Raw genomic sequence first — 15,625 nt, forward strand, 5'->3', positions numbered from 1 at the left:
ATATCTGCAAATCTCTCTTACAATGGAGGTTTTGTAGGCCTAAAAGGGACCCCCGAGGGACCAGCCCTGCGGCAGCAGAGCCTGCCCTGCATGGAGCTGCAGGAGGGTTAAGCTGTGGATGAGCTCCCAGAGGTAAAAGCTCACCAGGAGGAACGTGGCTCAGCTGGGTCCACTGCCTGTCTCTTTGCGTTCTGCCTCCTTCCAGCTTTAGCCTGTGCTGGTGCAAAGGGGTAAAAAAAGAGATGTGGCACGATGTGCCTGTCGCAGGGACAGGGATGCTTCAGCAGATGCCAAGCCTGTGCAGTGCCCGCTGGGCCACTCGCCTTTAAATGCTGGGGATAACGAGTTTATGTCAGCTCGCAAGGCAGCAGCACGCTCACACGTATAATCAGTGCTAATTTTGTGGTGGAGCAGCCCAGACTGACCTTCCAGAACTGGTTTTGCCCCTCAGCTGAGCTGCTGGTTAATTTTCAAGGTAATTTTTAGGGTCGTTGAGCGCCCTGTGGCAGCACATCCTTCTCTGAAGAACTACTGCTGCAGCGAGTGGGACTGGAAGGGAAAAAAAAGGGAAGATAGTTGGGAAGGGGGGTGCATTGTTTAATAGGCCAAGTAGAATATAATAAATTATTTATTTTTTTGTAGATGAGGAATTGAAAAAGAACTTAGTTTTAGCATTGACGTAACAGCAGGCAACTGATAGCCAGGCCACGGGTTTGGCTGGAGCTTGTGCTTGGGCGATGTGTGCGTGTGCAGGAAGAGATGCTCCCACAGAGATTACGAACTAGGTGTGGGGGGAGAGTTGGAAGGTGCCTGGGAGGAATAACTTACCTGCCGTGGTGCAGAGCTGGACTGTGTCCTGTTCCATCCTGGTCTTGTACGGACTGTCGCAGCCGTCGGAGAGCTGGTGGGAAAGGGGGAGCTTTAGTGCCTCCGGAGCTGCCACGGGTGCATCTGCTCTCGGCTGTGCCCCACGTCCTCTGCGGTGGTCTCCCTCGCACCTCTGCGTTGGCTTCTCTCCCTTTTGGGGAAGCGCTGTTCGGCCATTTCAGGGACTGGCAGGAGCCTCTTGCTTGGTACATATTAAAGATCCTTCCTCTGAACGGGCTGCAGGTTTAGCCTCAAAGTTCACGGAGAGGTGCAGTCGCTGCTGAGCAGCCTCTGGACGTGCCTGTCCTGGTTTCCCTGCCTCTCTTCAACAGCAGGCACCGCTCCCATGCTCGGTTTAACCTGGTTTATGGAGCAGGTATGAAGATGATGATGCTCTTTACCAACAGAGAGCATGGTGAGCACATCATCCATGGGAAACCACCAGTGCACCCTTCTACCTGGAGACTCTCTCGGAGCTTGCTCAGCTGCTCCCTTTGAACTTGCTTTTAAATTCAAGCACAAGACTAAAAAAGCAGCCTGGCTTTGGCATCCAGCAATCGCTGCACCTGGTGACACCAGAGTTTCATCTGAATGTTTGGGCTAGGACCAAATCTTGTCCTCTCACATCAGACAACAGAGGTGTGATGTTTACTTCTGGCAATTGATCACATGAACATCTATGTGAAAATAGATGCCAATGTTATGAGTGTTTAGGTTTCCAGGGGCTGGACAGAGACTGAAAAAAATCCAGAATAACAAGGTAAATCCTCTTTTTTTCAGCCCTCTCTCTGTTTAGGCCAGAGCTGGGCAAAATAATTCACCACAAACATAAAAATTAGTGTGTGCTGAGGTGGTGTGACATTGGGTAGAACCGATCTGATCGAGGGTGTTGAAATGAGAAATACTTTCGTTCTGTATTTCTAAAGTATTTCAGTTGTCAGTTGCTTTTCAGTTTAATTATTATCATTAAGTGTTATGCAAACCTCAGTATGTTTCAGTCTGGGTTGAATTCAGCAGCTGTTTGGGGGTTTGTTTTCAGTTTTGCCTTAGCTGAAAAAGCTGTGAATGTTTGCCCCAAACAACTGTGAAAAAGGTTGGTTGGAGTTTTTCCAGAAAAAGCAAACATGCACTTTGTTTGCACAACTACAGCCTTGACCTAAATAAAATTTTGTCCAATATGATGATATGCTTAATGAACTGAAAACAGCTAAAAAAGAACAGAATACAGTAAGACTCCATTCTCCCTTCAAAGACTTTGCTGGTTTCTTTCACGATCTCATGATTTATTTTTAAATAGAAGTCTTGTTTCAGAAGCAAGCAGATATTTTGTCTTTAAAAGGTCATAAAAATATCTCTGTATGAGAACAGCTGGGGGGGATGATGCTTACAGCGATGTGCCCAAGCAGCATGAAGTTGCCCTTGCATACCTTGGCTATGCATTACACACACAGTAGGTAAAATTGAGCACAAGAGAACGTTAAAATACAGATTTCCTCCAAGAGATTAACATAACATGATTAATGCTTTGCCGGTTCTTACCTCAACGCACAGACTGAACTGTGCAGAGCAGAAACAGTGTTTTCTGTTACCAAAGTAGTGTACAGCAATAAAAAGGAGGGAGGGGAGGACGCAACCTGTACCTGTCTTGTACAGAACCATGCCCTGGGCTGCCCTGCTGATGCTGGGCTCGAGCAGGTAGTTTTCGTGTTTATCATGGTTAAAACCTCTGCGGTCTTGCCTTCGTGTCCCCAACCAAACAAAAAGTCTCTTTTTTTTTTGGTTAGAATTTGAAGACATAACCCTCTCCTCTTCCTTTACATTGTCCCCTCCTCCAAGTTAAAGGCCACGAATCTCCTGAGACAGGACAAGGCACGCAGCAGGAGGAAAGAAGAGACAGGCTGTGGTTTTAGGGTGTGGGGTTGTGCCTCAGCTGAGCCATCGGTGGGGCAGATCAGGAAGGCACTGTTGGCAGGAGACCCAGCCAACGCCAGGGTCCAGTTGCCGTAAGGAGCGCTCAAATGCGCTGCTTGTAAAAACACCGTAGTGTTCTTGGTCTGCGTCTTGTCCGGACACAGAGCCTGGCTCTGCAAAGCCCCGTTTGTGTCGCTTATGTGGAAATAAGCCGTGCTCTGCTACAGCTGCTCCTTCTCTGGCAGGCAGCGCCGCGGGCACAAGGGCTGGTACCTGGGTGGGCTATTATAGATGCTGTAACCTGCAGCTGCCCCTCGGGTGTTCCCTGAGTTGGCTGCTCTACCCCAGAGCTTCTGCAGAGACGCAGTGTGCAGGGGCACCACGGTGTTTCCAGGACTCAGATTTCTCTTCCTGGGGTGCAAAGAGGAGGCACAGTAAGAAACTAACCTGCTTCGTTGAGGATTTTTAGTGTTAACCCACAGATTTTGCCTTTACCTGCTAATCCCAGCTCTGCTTGTAGTTGCTCTAGCATGTGCCAGAGCAGCAGCTGCCTAGCGGGGAGGCAAAGGTACCTTTGGAGGGCAAGGACCTGGCGTGTTACCCTCCGTGGGTTGAAATAAATATCAATGTTAACATCTACATTCATCAATAAAAGTTGGCTGGGGAGAGGCAGGCAGACGGCTTCCTGCCCTGCACACAGATCAGAGACCTGGGTGAAGAGCAAGCTCTCACGTACGACCAACGCTGATGCCACCTTCTGGTGGCAAATGGATAAAGAGGGGAGTTTTTTTTAAAGAGGCAGCATGAAGTTCAACTCTATTACTCATTCTTTCACCTGTGCCATCCCTTGAGGCTTCGCACTATGACAGCGAGAGTGAGGTGGTTTCTGTTTCATTGCTGTCTGTCTTCAGAGCTTATTCTCTGGCATATGGGCTCCCCCCATGGGATTCCCCCCTTTAGTGCCGTCTTTAAGTGCCAACAACCTGAAATTTCTTGTAATTGATCTTTAGGGGATTTCTGAATTGCAGTTTTGTTTGAACACCGTATATTTAGGATCTGGTCTTTGCTGGGTGTCAGTCTGTGCAAGGGGGACTCTATCAGGACTGACTGGTCAAACCCTTGACTAGCAAACTTCTTTTTGAAGAATGCCTTCAAAATGTTGGGCTTTGGGGAATTTGACCTTCTGGTGTTCCAGTGTCTCTCTGCAAAGAGAGAGAAACCTTCTAGATAAAGTACATTGTGAGACTGATGTACGTGACATTAGCAAACTGAGGGGCAGGGAGAAATGAAAGAGCCACTGAACTGAAGCATCCCTCTGGCATACTAGTTGGGTACGTTATTTGTGTATTTCCTGATAGAAATGCTACCTCCAAAGTCCTGTTTTCCCTCCTGTCTCCCCACACAGCGATCTTCTCCTGTGCAATTAGCAGCCTGAAATATCTGTTCTTCCCATTTGCCAGAAGGAAGCGTGTGATCTATCACTTCCAGGACTCAGTTGGCCAAATGGCCTGGATCAACTTGTACCTGTCAAACTCTTCCCAGGAAGGTACGGGAAACAAATTGAAGAGAAATAGGCACCGGAGTCAGCCAGGACCATCTTTCCAACCCTTCCCAAGGCTCTGGCAGCCTTTGCCCCTAGGGTTTGGTGTGGACATGGCAGCCCCCCTTCTCGACGGTCTGCACCGGGTAGATTGGTAGGACCAGGTGAGAGATGCGGCTCCACAGCCCACTCAGCTTGTCGGAGTCCATGTGGTCGTAGGAATCGGGGGTCCTGGTGTTGGTGAACTTGTCCCAGAGGAAGTCACGGACCCTTTCTTCCACCTGCTGGAGGCTGATGTGGGTCTCCAGCGTCTCCTCCTCCAGCAGCACAGTCAGCACAAGGGCCACGTCCTTGAAAGCAGCACTTTCATGGTCACAGTATTTGTAGAAGATGAGGGTGGCCCCCGCCGGCAGCAACTCGAAGCGGTGTATCACCGCAGCACGGCCCCCAGCCTGGAAAGCTGAGCTCAGCTCTGAGTCTACCTCCAGCTTGGCCTGGTCACTCTGGAGCCCAGATTTATCCGTGCCGTTGATCTGGACCATGCTGGCATGCAGGGCAGCCGAGTAGGTGTCAGCCACATGGGTGCTAAGGCATCGCAAGGTCCACTCGCCCTTGCGGGCAGCTGTGAAGATGATGATGGCTGGCTGCTTGTGGTGGGACATGTTGAGGTGCTTCTGCAGGAACTTGCGCCCGCGAAGCCACAGCTGGGGACTCTGCCCCGGAAACCTGTCCTGCAGCTTGTTGAACTGGGACAGAAAGGCCTCCACCGTGGGGTTCTCGGGGGCTTGCTGGGACTTGGAGGCCGGGTTGCCGAAGCAGAATATGCAGAAGCCAAGCAATACGAGGCTCACGACGATCAGCCCTGTTCAACAGAGGAGAGACATGGGACGGGGAACAGAAGTCAGTCCCAAAGACCTGCAGCGATATGTTGGAACGTAGCTACAAGGGTTCTTTGTCTTCTCCCAGACCTTCCCCACTACCTCAAGAAAGTGGTTCAAGTTGGCACGCTCTCTGGGGAACCCAGGAATGGTGAAGAGGCTGTTTGCCCATTGTTGCAGGACGGGGAGGACTACAGCTCCAGAGCTGGAGACAAGGCTACAGCTGCTTTGTCGTGCTGCAAAATTCCCTGAGGAAATTGCAGCTGGCCATAAGCTTTCTTCTCTTCCCTCTGCTCTGTTTCCTTTAAGGTTTGTGGCCATTTGGAGCACCTACCTCCACACATGGAGGCATCTGACCCAGCTAAGGTGTCCTGTTCCCCACCTTCCTCCTAGCTATGCTGGGTGAACAAAGGCTACTGTGCTTCTGCCCAGAAAAGAGGACAGCGAGGTCCAGACACAACTGCTTGTGTCCCTCCCCATGGCAAAGCAGGGGCTCTTTCTACCAGGAGAAATGTGTGGTGCAGATCAGCATCACAGTTCCTGCTTGGGGCCCCACAACACAGAGCAGGACTGGGAACGGGAACCATCAGCGTGGGAGCCTCAGACCTCCCAGGACATGCCAGAGTGCTCCTGGCATGTGGAATACTATGGGCTGCATCTGAGGCTGGGGAGCTGCAGGGAAAGCTGCTACAACAGGCTCCAACTCAGCCTGTTGTTAAGGGGATGTTTTCTCCCTCAAACCTCCTCAGAAAGGGCTGTGAAAGGTCCTGAGAGAGAAGAATAATTAAACGTGTGCCATTACGTGTTCCTGGAGGATCAGGGCCTTCTGGTCGATGAGTAACGCACAAGGGAAGCTTCTTTTCCTCACCTTTCAGCGAGAGGGACTCTTTGGCCTTCTCCTGCTCTGCGTTTTGGGTGGTGATGCTCTGCAAGCAGGACTGAGCCTCTGGCTCTGGGGCTGTGTGCCCTACAGTGAGAGAAAGAAATGTGCCACTGGCTGTTGAGGGAACAGGCTAAGCTGGGCTGCAGTAAGAACAGCAGCAGTGCTGCCGGGAGCTGCCAGCTGAGGGGAAGGGAAGTGAATACTGCTTTGGGTTAGTTCTGCTTGGAGCCTTGGCTCTCTGCTTCTTGGGTGAGGGAAGGAGAAAGGCGATGCAGAGTGCAGTGTGGTTTCATGCCCTTTGAAGCAGGACAGTAGCCAAAGGAGAGAGAAAGAGAGAAGCCAGTTAAGTTCTTACACCTTCTTTCCTGCCCCACTCTGGAGAACTGGCAGTGGGCCCTAGAGAGCTCCTCACACCACCTTCCTGATGCTCATGCGAAGCGTAGGCACGTTCGTGGTGGAAGAGCAGCAGTGCGCAGCCACCAGCTCACCTTTGGTGCCGTGTCTGTTCCTCAGCGGGCCTTGGGATCTGCTCTCCTGTGTTTCTTGCTCCGTGTGCTCTTCTGGCCCCTGATCTAGGAGAGGGGCACTGGTGCTGTGCTCTGCCAAGAGGCCCTTAGTGGCATCTTCTGGGGCAGTCACACCTGAAATTGGCATTTCACTGTCAGAGGTCAGTGACTTGCTTCTCGATGAAGCATCTTCCTCTGCTGTGCAGGAGCTTTCACGTTGCCTGCTTGTCTCCTGGTCCTCCCGTATTGCCTGGTGTGCAGGGCTGTCTCCTTTGCTGTCCCTTTTAGCGTGGGCCAGCCTGGCTGTGGGGATTAAAATTTGTAGAGCTGCGCTTAGTCTCTTTCAGCACAAGAACCAACAACCCTTTCTCCTCCTCTGCCTCCTCTAAGCAGACCCAGCTTATCAGCATTTTGGGAATGCTGTACATGTGGATGGGGAGAGACTCACCTTCACCCAAGTCATCTTCTTCCTGGGATCCTTCTGAGACACCGTCTTTTGTCTTTCCAGATTCTTCCAGTGATACCTCAGTGCCCTGGGGAACCAGCTCCTCTGCTGTGGGGCCAGCCGAATCCGACAGTGTCGTCTCTTCCCCATCAGCACTTGGTGGTTCACCCCCCAAAGAGTCCTCCTCTGGTTTGCAGGAGGTCTCAGGCCACCTGCTTGTCACTTGGTGCTCAGGTGTTTCCTGGGGGGGTTCTTGGTGCACTGGGTGCTCTGCTGTGCTCTCCAACTCATCTTGGGCTGGCCCAGCTGTTGGGATCAGAGTTCACCAGTCCAGTGAGCCAAACAGGAGTCAAGAATACCCCGTGCTTTACCACCAGCCTCTGAAACTCCCTGTTCTTGCATTTCAGGAACATCTACCCTCAGTGAGATGGGGGAGAGAACTCATGGGTTGAGATCAAAGCAGCAGAATAGGGGAAGGAAAGGGGGGAAATCCCCAGCACTGCAAGGGCAGTCGCTCACCAGCTCCTACAAGTGGACTGATGCCAGGCCAGTCTCTGAGCAATGGCCACCTTGGAAGCCAACCCCCTCACCCTTTCCTCTTCTACCCCAGTGTCCTGATTTCATGGGTATAAAATTTATAGAATCACTTTTCTGTTAGATTTTGTTTCAGTTTGTGGCCAGCTGTGGGATGGTGATCAAGGCCATCAGCAGTGAAAGCCAGGGCAGCTGCCCCAGGCTGGCCCACAGGTGTGTTCTGTAACATTAATGTCAGGGTCACTATAAATGGGAAAGCTGCTGGGGAGAGGGGGGCTCTTTCCTCTGCTCTCCTTATTCTTTTTTCTTCTACTCAATGGTTACTATCCCTGGAGCAACTTGCAACCACTCTATAAGCTAAGTATAATTTTGTGTGTTTTGTATTAGCATTGATATTGGTTTCCTTATTTTATTAAATCTGTTTGAATTTAACCCATGAGTCTCCCACTTCTTCCCAATTCCCTTTTTTGGCTGGGGAAGGGACATTGAGTGATAGAACAACTGGTTATTGTTTAGCCCTGGGTGCAGTCTGAACGGGGACACCCAGGTTTTGTTGCTGAGTGTGATGTTATACTGTAGGCGACATCCCTTTGCCCACCTTGGGTCCCTGCCCCATCTCCTGCTCACCCCAGACTATTTGCTTGGAGGGGGGAGAGGAAGGAAAAAGAGAAAGCCTTGAGGCTGTGCCAGCCCTGTGCAGCGATAGCCCACACAATGCTGTGTTATCAGTGCTTTTTTTTTATAAACCACAAATCCAAAACGAAAAGGTCCTGAGACTGCTACTACAGGCTCCAACTCAGCCTGTTGTTAAGGGGATGTTTTCTCCCTCAAACCTCCTCAGAAAGGGCTGTGAAAGGTCCTGAGAGAGAAGAAGAATTAAATGTGTGCTATTACGTGTTCCTGGAGGATCAGGGCCTTCTGGTCGATGAGTAACGCCCAAGGGAAGCTTCTTTTCCTCACCTTTCAGCGAGAGGGACTCTTTGGCCTTCTCCTGCTCTGCGTTCTGGGTGGTGATGCTCTGCAAGCAGGACTGAGCCTCTGGCTCTGGGGCTGTGTGCCCTACAGTGAGAGAAAGAAATGTGCCACTGGCTGTTGAGGGAACAGGCTAAGCTGGGCTGCAGTAAGAACAGCAGCAGTGCTGCCAGGAGCTGCCAGCTGAGGGGAAGGGAAGTGAATACTGCTTTGGGTTAGTTCTGCTTGGAGCCTTGGCTCTCTGCTTGTTGGGTGAGGGAAGGAGAAAGGCGATGCAGAGTGCAGTGTGGTTTCTGCAGATGCCCTTTGAAGCAGGACAGTAGCCAAAGGAGAGAGAAAGAGAGAAGCCAGTTAAGTTCTTACACCTCCTTTCCTGCCCCACTCTGGAGAACTGGCAGTGGGCCCTAGAGAGCTCCTCACACCACCTTCCTGATGCTCACGCGAAGCATTGGCATGTTCGTGGTGGAAGAGCAGCAGTGCGCAGCCACCAGCTCACCTTTGGTGCCGTGTCTGTTCCCCAGCGGGCCTTGGGATCTGCTCTCCTGTGTTTCTTGCTCCGTGTGCTCTTCTGGCCCCTGATCTAGGAGAGGAGCACTGGTGCTGTGCTCTGCCAAGAGGCCCTTGGTGGCATCTTCTGGGGCAGTCGCATCTGAAATTGGCATTTCACTGTCAGAGGTCAGTGACTTGCTTCTCGACGAAGCATCTTCCTCTGCTGTGCAGGAGCTTTCACATTGCCTGCTTGTCTCCTGGTCCTCCCGTACTGGCTGGTGCGCAGGGCTGTCTCCTTTGCCGTCCCTTTTAGCGTGGGCTAGCCTGGCTGTGGGGATTAAAATTTGCAGAGCTGCGCTTAGTCTCTTTCAGCACAAGAACCAACAACCCTTTCTCCTCCACTGCCTCCTCTAAGCAGACCCAGCTTATAAGCATTTTGGGAATGCTGTACACGTGGATGGGGAGAGACTCACCTTCACCCAAGTCATCTTCTTCCTGGGATCCTTCTGAGACACTGTCTCTTGTCTTCCCAGATTCTTCCAGTGATACCTCAGTGCCCTGGGGAACCGGCTCCTCTGCTGTGGGGCCAGCCGAATCTGACAGTGTCGTCTCTTCCCCATCAGCACTTGGTGGTTCACCCCCCAAAGAGTCCTCCTCTGGTTTGCAGGAGGTCTCAGGCCACCTGCTTGTCACTTGGTGCTCAGGTGTTTCCTGGGGGGGTTCTTGGTGCACAGGGTGCTCTGCTGTGCTCTCCACCTCATCTTGGGCTGGCCCAGCTGTTGGGATCAGAGTTCACCAGCTCAGTGAGCCAAACAGGAGTCAAGAATACCCCGTGCTTTACCACCAGCCTCTGAAACTCCCTGTTCTTGCATTTCAGGAACATCTACCCTCAGTGAGATGGGGGAGAGAACAGGGTGAGCAAAACTGAGAGAACTCATGGGTTGAGATCAAAGCAGCAGAACAGGGGAAGGAAAGGGGGGAAATCCCCAGCACTGCAAGGGCAGTCGCTCACCAGCTCCTACAAGTGGACTGAAGCCAGGCCAGTCTCTGAGCAATGGCCACCTTGGAAGCCAACCCCCTCGCCCTTTCCTCCTGTACCCCAGGTTTTGTCACTGAGCGTGATGTTATACTGTATGCCACATCCCTTTGCCCACCTTGCGTCCCTACCCCATCTCCTGCCCACCCCAGATTCTTTGCTTGTCGGGGGGAAAAGGGGGAAAAAGAGAAAGCCTTGAGGCTGTGCCAGCCCTGTTCAGTGACAGCCAAAACACTGCTGTGTTATCAACGCTTTTTCTTTAAACCACAATCCAAAACACAGTGCCGCTGTGAGGAAAGTGAACTCAATCCCAGCCTATGTCCCACGCAGCCCCATGTGCAGGGGGCAGTGAATTCTTTCCCTAAGTGGTAGGCTGTGTTCTCACGCCTTCCACAGACAGTGGGTTTTCCTAGGTTGGTAAATTAAGGTGATGGATGTGAAAAATTTCTAAGGCTGTTGTTGAGTCCTGGCCAGCACAGTTAGGCCAACTCACTTCAAGCATCTGCCTGAATGGAAATGTTAGCTCTGCTCGTGCTCCTTCTCTGCTCCTGTTCTGGAGCTGCTCTCCCACAGAGCTATGGTAACATATAATTAAAAGCAAATATCGGAGCATAATTCAACAGAAAAATTCTGAGGCTGAACATAAGTGTTTGCAACATATCCTGAATCTTACAAAACCAAACAGTGGAGTTCAAAGTTCAGGTGCTATTTGTGAAAAATTGCTTATGCACTACAATGCAGAAGGTCAAGCACTACAATGACGGAAATGATTGGGCTAAAATTAGAATAAAGACCGATAAAAATGGCAAGGAACTCCCTGCTAATTTGAAAACAGAGAAAAAGCTGCATTTGTCACATGTGAGAACATGCTGTCCTTTGGAGCATGATTTTTACATTCTTTGTTGCTGAGTATTATGGGAACACTAGCTGGTTATAGCATGATGGTGTCACATGAAATACTCGCCTGTAGTAGTCATAACAAGGCACCTGGAGAATGTAAGTGCACAGTAGAAACTGAAATATTAAGAACCTGGAGGTATCCTGCTATTTATTCAAGCTGGGCACAAACAGTACTCCTTGCCCTGCCTCCTCCAGAGGTCTTCTGGAGTTTTCCAGGAAATGTGGCTTATTATTTCAGCATCTGTAGATTTGTGGTTTCTGGGCTCTGCAGAGTTTGGACCTTGTACTTGAGCCAAACAGTCTCATGCCCACCAGGCAGATGTAACCCCAGGAGACTCACTTAGTCGTTGGAAGTGTATTTGTTATAAAATCTGAACTTCTCTTCACAGGTCCATGTGAGACACCCGCGTTCAACAGAGCCTCCTTCTCCTTGGCTGGTAACCCGAGGGAGTTGCTCTCTACCCTGCAAATGGGAGCTGCTCTACCAGACTGCACCTCCACTTGGCAGCTGGCCCACAGGAGATGGTCCTCTCTCCGAGCCAGCATTACAAAGCTGCTTCCCGCAGGAAAGCACTGGGATGCAGGGAAGAAAGCTCTCCCATCTGGATCCCCATCTTTAGCCTTCCTTGTGCTGCCATCCTGGGGACGGGGTCTAAACCTGTTGCTGATGGGAATCTAAAACTGAAAGTAACTTGTTCATCTTTCACCCTTCAGAAAAAACAATAGCAACTTGCTTTTCTTGGCCTGGAAAAGAGGGGATTTTTTTATTTTTGTTTTGCTTAGGTTTCCCATGTCACTGTTGAAATCATTTGCAAAGGGATTTTCCTAGCAGATGGAGTAAGCGTAGGATTCACTTACCTCCTGACAGATCGATGCTTGGATTCTCTTCCATTTTCTTTTTTCCTCTGGAGCTCTGGCTTCTGCACTGTTTTCACTTTCTCCTTCGGTCATAAGGAGCTGTATCTCCCTGCTGTTCAAGTGGCTGACCAAGCCCCCTCACAGTCACCATCCCGTCTTGGCCTCAGGAATTGCGACTAAACGCCCGTGAACCTGATAAGCACAAACACAGGAGCAGTGATTCAGGGTGGAGAAGGAGGCTCCTCCCTCCATGCTTACCAAGGTGGTGTGAAAATGGAGGGATGCCACCGGTAACCGTGAACTTTCAGCCCAAGGGCTATTAGCTAATTTCGCTTCCTGGCAGGCTACAAGCAGTCCAAGGGCTAACGCGAACACCGCAGTTGTCTCAGGACAAGTCGGTGGGCTGAGGCACTGATTTCTCACCCAGATGGACTCGGCTGTGCTCGGGGATGGCAGGCCTGGAGGCTGGGGCTCGGCAGGCTGCCCCGTGTGCTTTCGGGCACCTGGTATCTCACATCCAGGCTGACACAGAGCAATGACCCTGCTCCACTTCACCCTCCTGCCTCCGGCGTGTCTGATCAGGAGACAGTGGTGCTGGAAGGCGAAGCTGCTGGCAGAAACACCGCCCGGCCCCTGTGCAGCAGTATTACCCCTACCCAGCCTTGCGCCCATCCGAGGGGGCCAAGCAGTGCCCTGGCTGGGTGTTGTGAACCTGGAGCCGCAGCCTGACTCCCCTGCACCCCCCCCAGTGATATTTCCCCCTCTGCTAAAGTGCTTTGGGACGGGATGGCCGTGCAGGACGGAGCTAGGCTCGCTGGGGTAACCCGAGAAAGTTGTTGGCTTTCACGAGCGCCAACACCTGCCCGCAGAAAACCAGGCAGCAAGGAAAACTCCCGGGAAACTTTTCCTGCCGAAGAGCGGTTGGTGCGGGTTTCTGTACAAAAATCTCTATCTCAGCCTTCACAGCAGCCCTTATAGCGTAGGGGGGCACCTTCCCCAACCCATGCTGTCTCTACAGCTGAGTTTTCGTGCTAAATACAAGATCTGGAGGTGTGGGGGGGTATAACTGCTGCTCTCTGCCGCCCAGCTCTCCTCCCTCCCCTCCCTGTGCTGTTCCCGCTGGTGACGCTCTGGCAGAAGAAGGAAGTCAGAGGAACAAAGTGGCTTGTGGAGTTGGATGCTTACCCCGGGCAGGTTCGGAGCCGGTCAGGGAGGCGAAGTGAAGTAGTACGAGGAGGCCAGCGCTGGCCACATCCGCTTGCCCTTCCCAGAGGCCCTTTGTGCTGGTGGCGGGACAGCCTGTGTTCCCACCGCACACCCCGAATCCTCCGCTGTCAACGTGACAGTGAACTCTGCTCTTCCACGGGCGCCTCGCAGGCTGCTGGGAGGTGTAGTTCTCCTTCTCTCTGTCTCACCATGGCTTTTTCCCAGTGAACAGCGGTCGTTCTTGGGAGTGTTCAGGAAACGATAACATTTTTTTGGCTGTATTTCTGAAACACTGCCGTTGTGCAGACTTTCCTTCGGGCAGACTGGGTGTCTGGTGGCTTCCTGCGTTAAGTAACAGCGTTGCAGATTTAAGCAACTAAATGGCAGCGAGGAGGGAACTATTTTGAGAGTTGATTTATGAAGATGAAAAGTATCAGAAGAAAAACAACCCCAACATGTAGCCAGCAAACTCTGGAAATGTCACGCTGTTCCAGTGCAGGGAGGCTGGGGAGCTGTGTGCTGTGAAATGGAGTATGTTTAGGATCAGCCTGGAGGGAAGGGATGGGGAGACGCCCTGGTGCTCCCCTTCCAGCATGGTGCAGGGACTGCAACCGGGGGGAGGTCAGAGAGAGTGTATGTAGCTGCTCCTGGCCTCATTTGGGCAATGCTTTCAAAAAAAATGATGCTGTGCCCACCCAGGGGACAGGTATGGTCCAAGCCTTTCCCTGTTCCCCTCTGCCCAGGACACAGGCCCCAAGGAAAGGCATCAGCACAAGGAGCAGCAGCGCAGAGACTGCACCCCCCGCTTGAACTCAGCTTGCAGCCTTTTCACTAACATCCCCAGAGGAGCCCAGTGGCAAACGGCTGAGACGAAGCGCAGGGAAAGGCAACTGAAACGGTGCTGGTAGGGAGCAGGCACTAAAGGGCTGGGACTCCTCCATTTCAAGAGCAGAAGGCTGAAGGGGGGGATTTGACTGATGTGTTCACTAAATCCCCCAATATTAGGAGTCGAGACATTTGTAAAACAGGTGAGAGGTTGGGTTCAAATGGGCAGAAAAATATATTTCTTGATGCTGTGTGCAGGAAACCTTACTGGCACAGGGGCCACAGAGGCAGAGTGTTTCGGAAGGTTCTGAAAAGCATGAGCCTCCTTTGTGGAGAGCAGGTGGGTAAGCAGTTAGTACGGGACCAGGCACGAGTATTGATACAGATGCTGGTCGTCTCAGGAAGGTGAGAAGGCGTGAGGTGTGTGTGGGCATGTGTAGCGACAGCAGGATTACACCTTCTCTCCAGCAGCACAGAAAGGCAACAGCTTCCTCAGTGACCCACAGAGCCACCCCAGAGGGGACAGAGTTCACCTTCCTCCCTGGCAGACTCAGCACATTCTTTTTATCGTGGCCAGCCTCTCGCCGGGTGCAGGAGAGGCTGTACAGCCAGGGAGGGTGGCCAAGCAGGAAGGAAAAAGTCTGAGTACTGATCTTCAGAGGCCAGGATCTCCCTGAGGGCGCAGCTCTTGCTTGCCATCCGTCTCACATCCTGGCCAAAGGCACGCTTGATTCAGTCTGCTTCTAGCCAGAAGGAACAGCCACGGTGGCCAAAGCAGACAGCAGCTGCAGGAGTCAAAGGCTTCATGGAAATCAAAGCCTATTGCATCCCTCCGTCCTGACAGCCAGGCAGTCCCTTCCTCACAGGAAGCAGTCGGGAACAGGCAGGGGGACCACCCTGTCCACAGAAGCACAAGTGTCGTGAAACTGGTGGCTGAACTCCAGCTCAGCAAGTGAGAGTGGTGAGTGTGTGACAAAATTGGGGGGTGGCTTCAGCCTGGGCGGGCCAAGAACCTGCTTACAAAAAAGCAGCTTGGCAGGAGAATAAACTGGTCACGCTAGGATGTGAGGTCATCCACAGCCACCAAACCGTTCCAAAAAAGCACGCTGACATCGTGTAACGTCGCTGTTCTGCCTTTAGCATTCACAGAGTTAGAGGATATGAGCTGGGATGTAGAATTGTAACTCAACAAATCTGGTCTTTTTTTCATTCAAGTTTGATGGAGGATTTTATTTAAACAGGAGTAACGTTTTTTTCTCCATCTGTCATCAGTCCCAGTCATCAGCAGTGACTAGGCAAATTATAAAGGACAGGGTATGTAAATATTTACATTACACCATCATTGAGTAACTTTCTTTGGAAACTGTCGAATAAAGTGATAGTACTTGTAGCCGTAGTTCCGCCTGGTCAGAAATCACAAGCCAGTCACCGGCAGGTCTTTTTCTACTCGATCTGAACTGCGTGGACAGTTCAGCTGTACTTTGAAACCTCCTGATGTGATATTTGTTACATCCTCTTTTTATTTTTGCTTTAGAAAACATTGCTCAATGCCTGTGTTCTGCTTTTACATCTTAAAAGAATGGCAGTAGTTACTCCATTGCTGGTACAGAAAGAGGTGTGCGTAACATAAATATTCGCTTGCTTCTAGATGAAACTGGAACATTTGTGGTGTGCTAGTAGAGCATTAAAATCTTTTTTATTTTGAAATGTATGTATAGATAAGACAGTTGCAGAAGCAAAGACTGGATAGCACTTTCCTCACCCAGCTTTCTTGT

General features: G+C 51.3%; 1 protein-coding gene across 3 annotated transcripts; it reads right to left on the minus strand.

Annotated features, from left to right (window-relative positions):
• Positions 1 to 2,132: 2,132 nt before the first annotated feature.
• Positions 2,133 to 13,343, minus strand: LOC137672672 (torsin-1A-interacting protein 2-like). Of its 3 annotated transcripts, none has more exons than XM_068417045.1 (9): positions 13,005 to 13,343; positions 11,820 to 12,011; positions 9,499 to 9,801; positions 9,033 to 9,353; positions 8,525 to 8,623; positions 7,034 to 7,336; positions 6,568 to 6,888; positions 6,065 to 6,163; positions 2,133 to 5,180 (listed from the first exon to the last, which is right to left on the minus strand). In XM_068417045.1, exons 2-9 carry the CDS (start codon positions 11,851 to 11,853, stop codon positions 4,414 to 4,416), a joined length of 2,247 nt encoding a protein of 748 aa, XP_068273146.1. In that variant the 5' UTR covers positions 11,854 to 12,011; positions 13,005 to 13,343; the 3' UTR covers positions 2,133 to 4,413. The 3 variants fall into 3 exon arrangements, with proteins under 3 accessions (XP_068273146.1, XP_068273145.1, XP_068273147.1); XM_068417044.1 differs by having other exon boundaries at positions 8,459 to 8,623; XM_068417046.1 differs by lacking the exon at positions 8,525 to 8,623.
• Between the last annotated feature and the right edge of the window lie 2,282 nt (positions 13,344 to 15,625).

Source organism: Nyctibius grandis, chromosome 21, assembly GCF_013368605.1.
Source record: "Nyctibius grandis isolate bNycGra1 chromosome 21, bNycGra1.pri, whole genome shotgun sequence".
Classification (NCBI taxonomy): domain Eukaryota; kingdom Metazoa; phylum Chordata; class Aves; order Nyctibiiformes; family Nyctibiidae; genus Nyctibius; species Nyctibius grandis.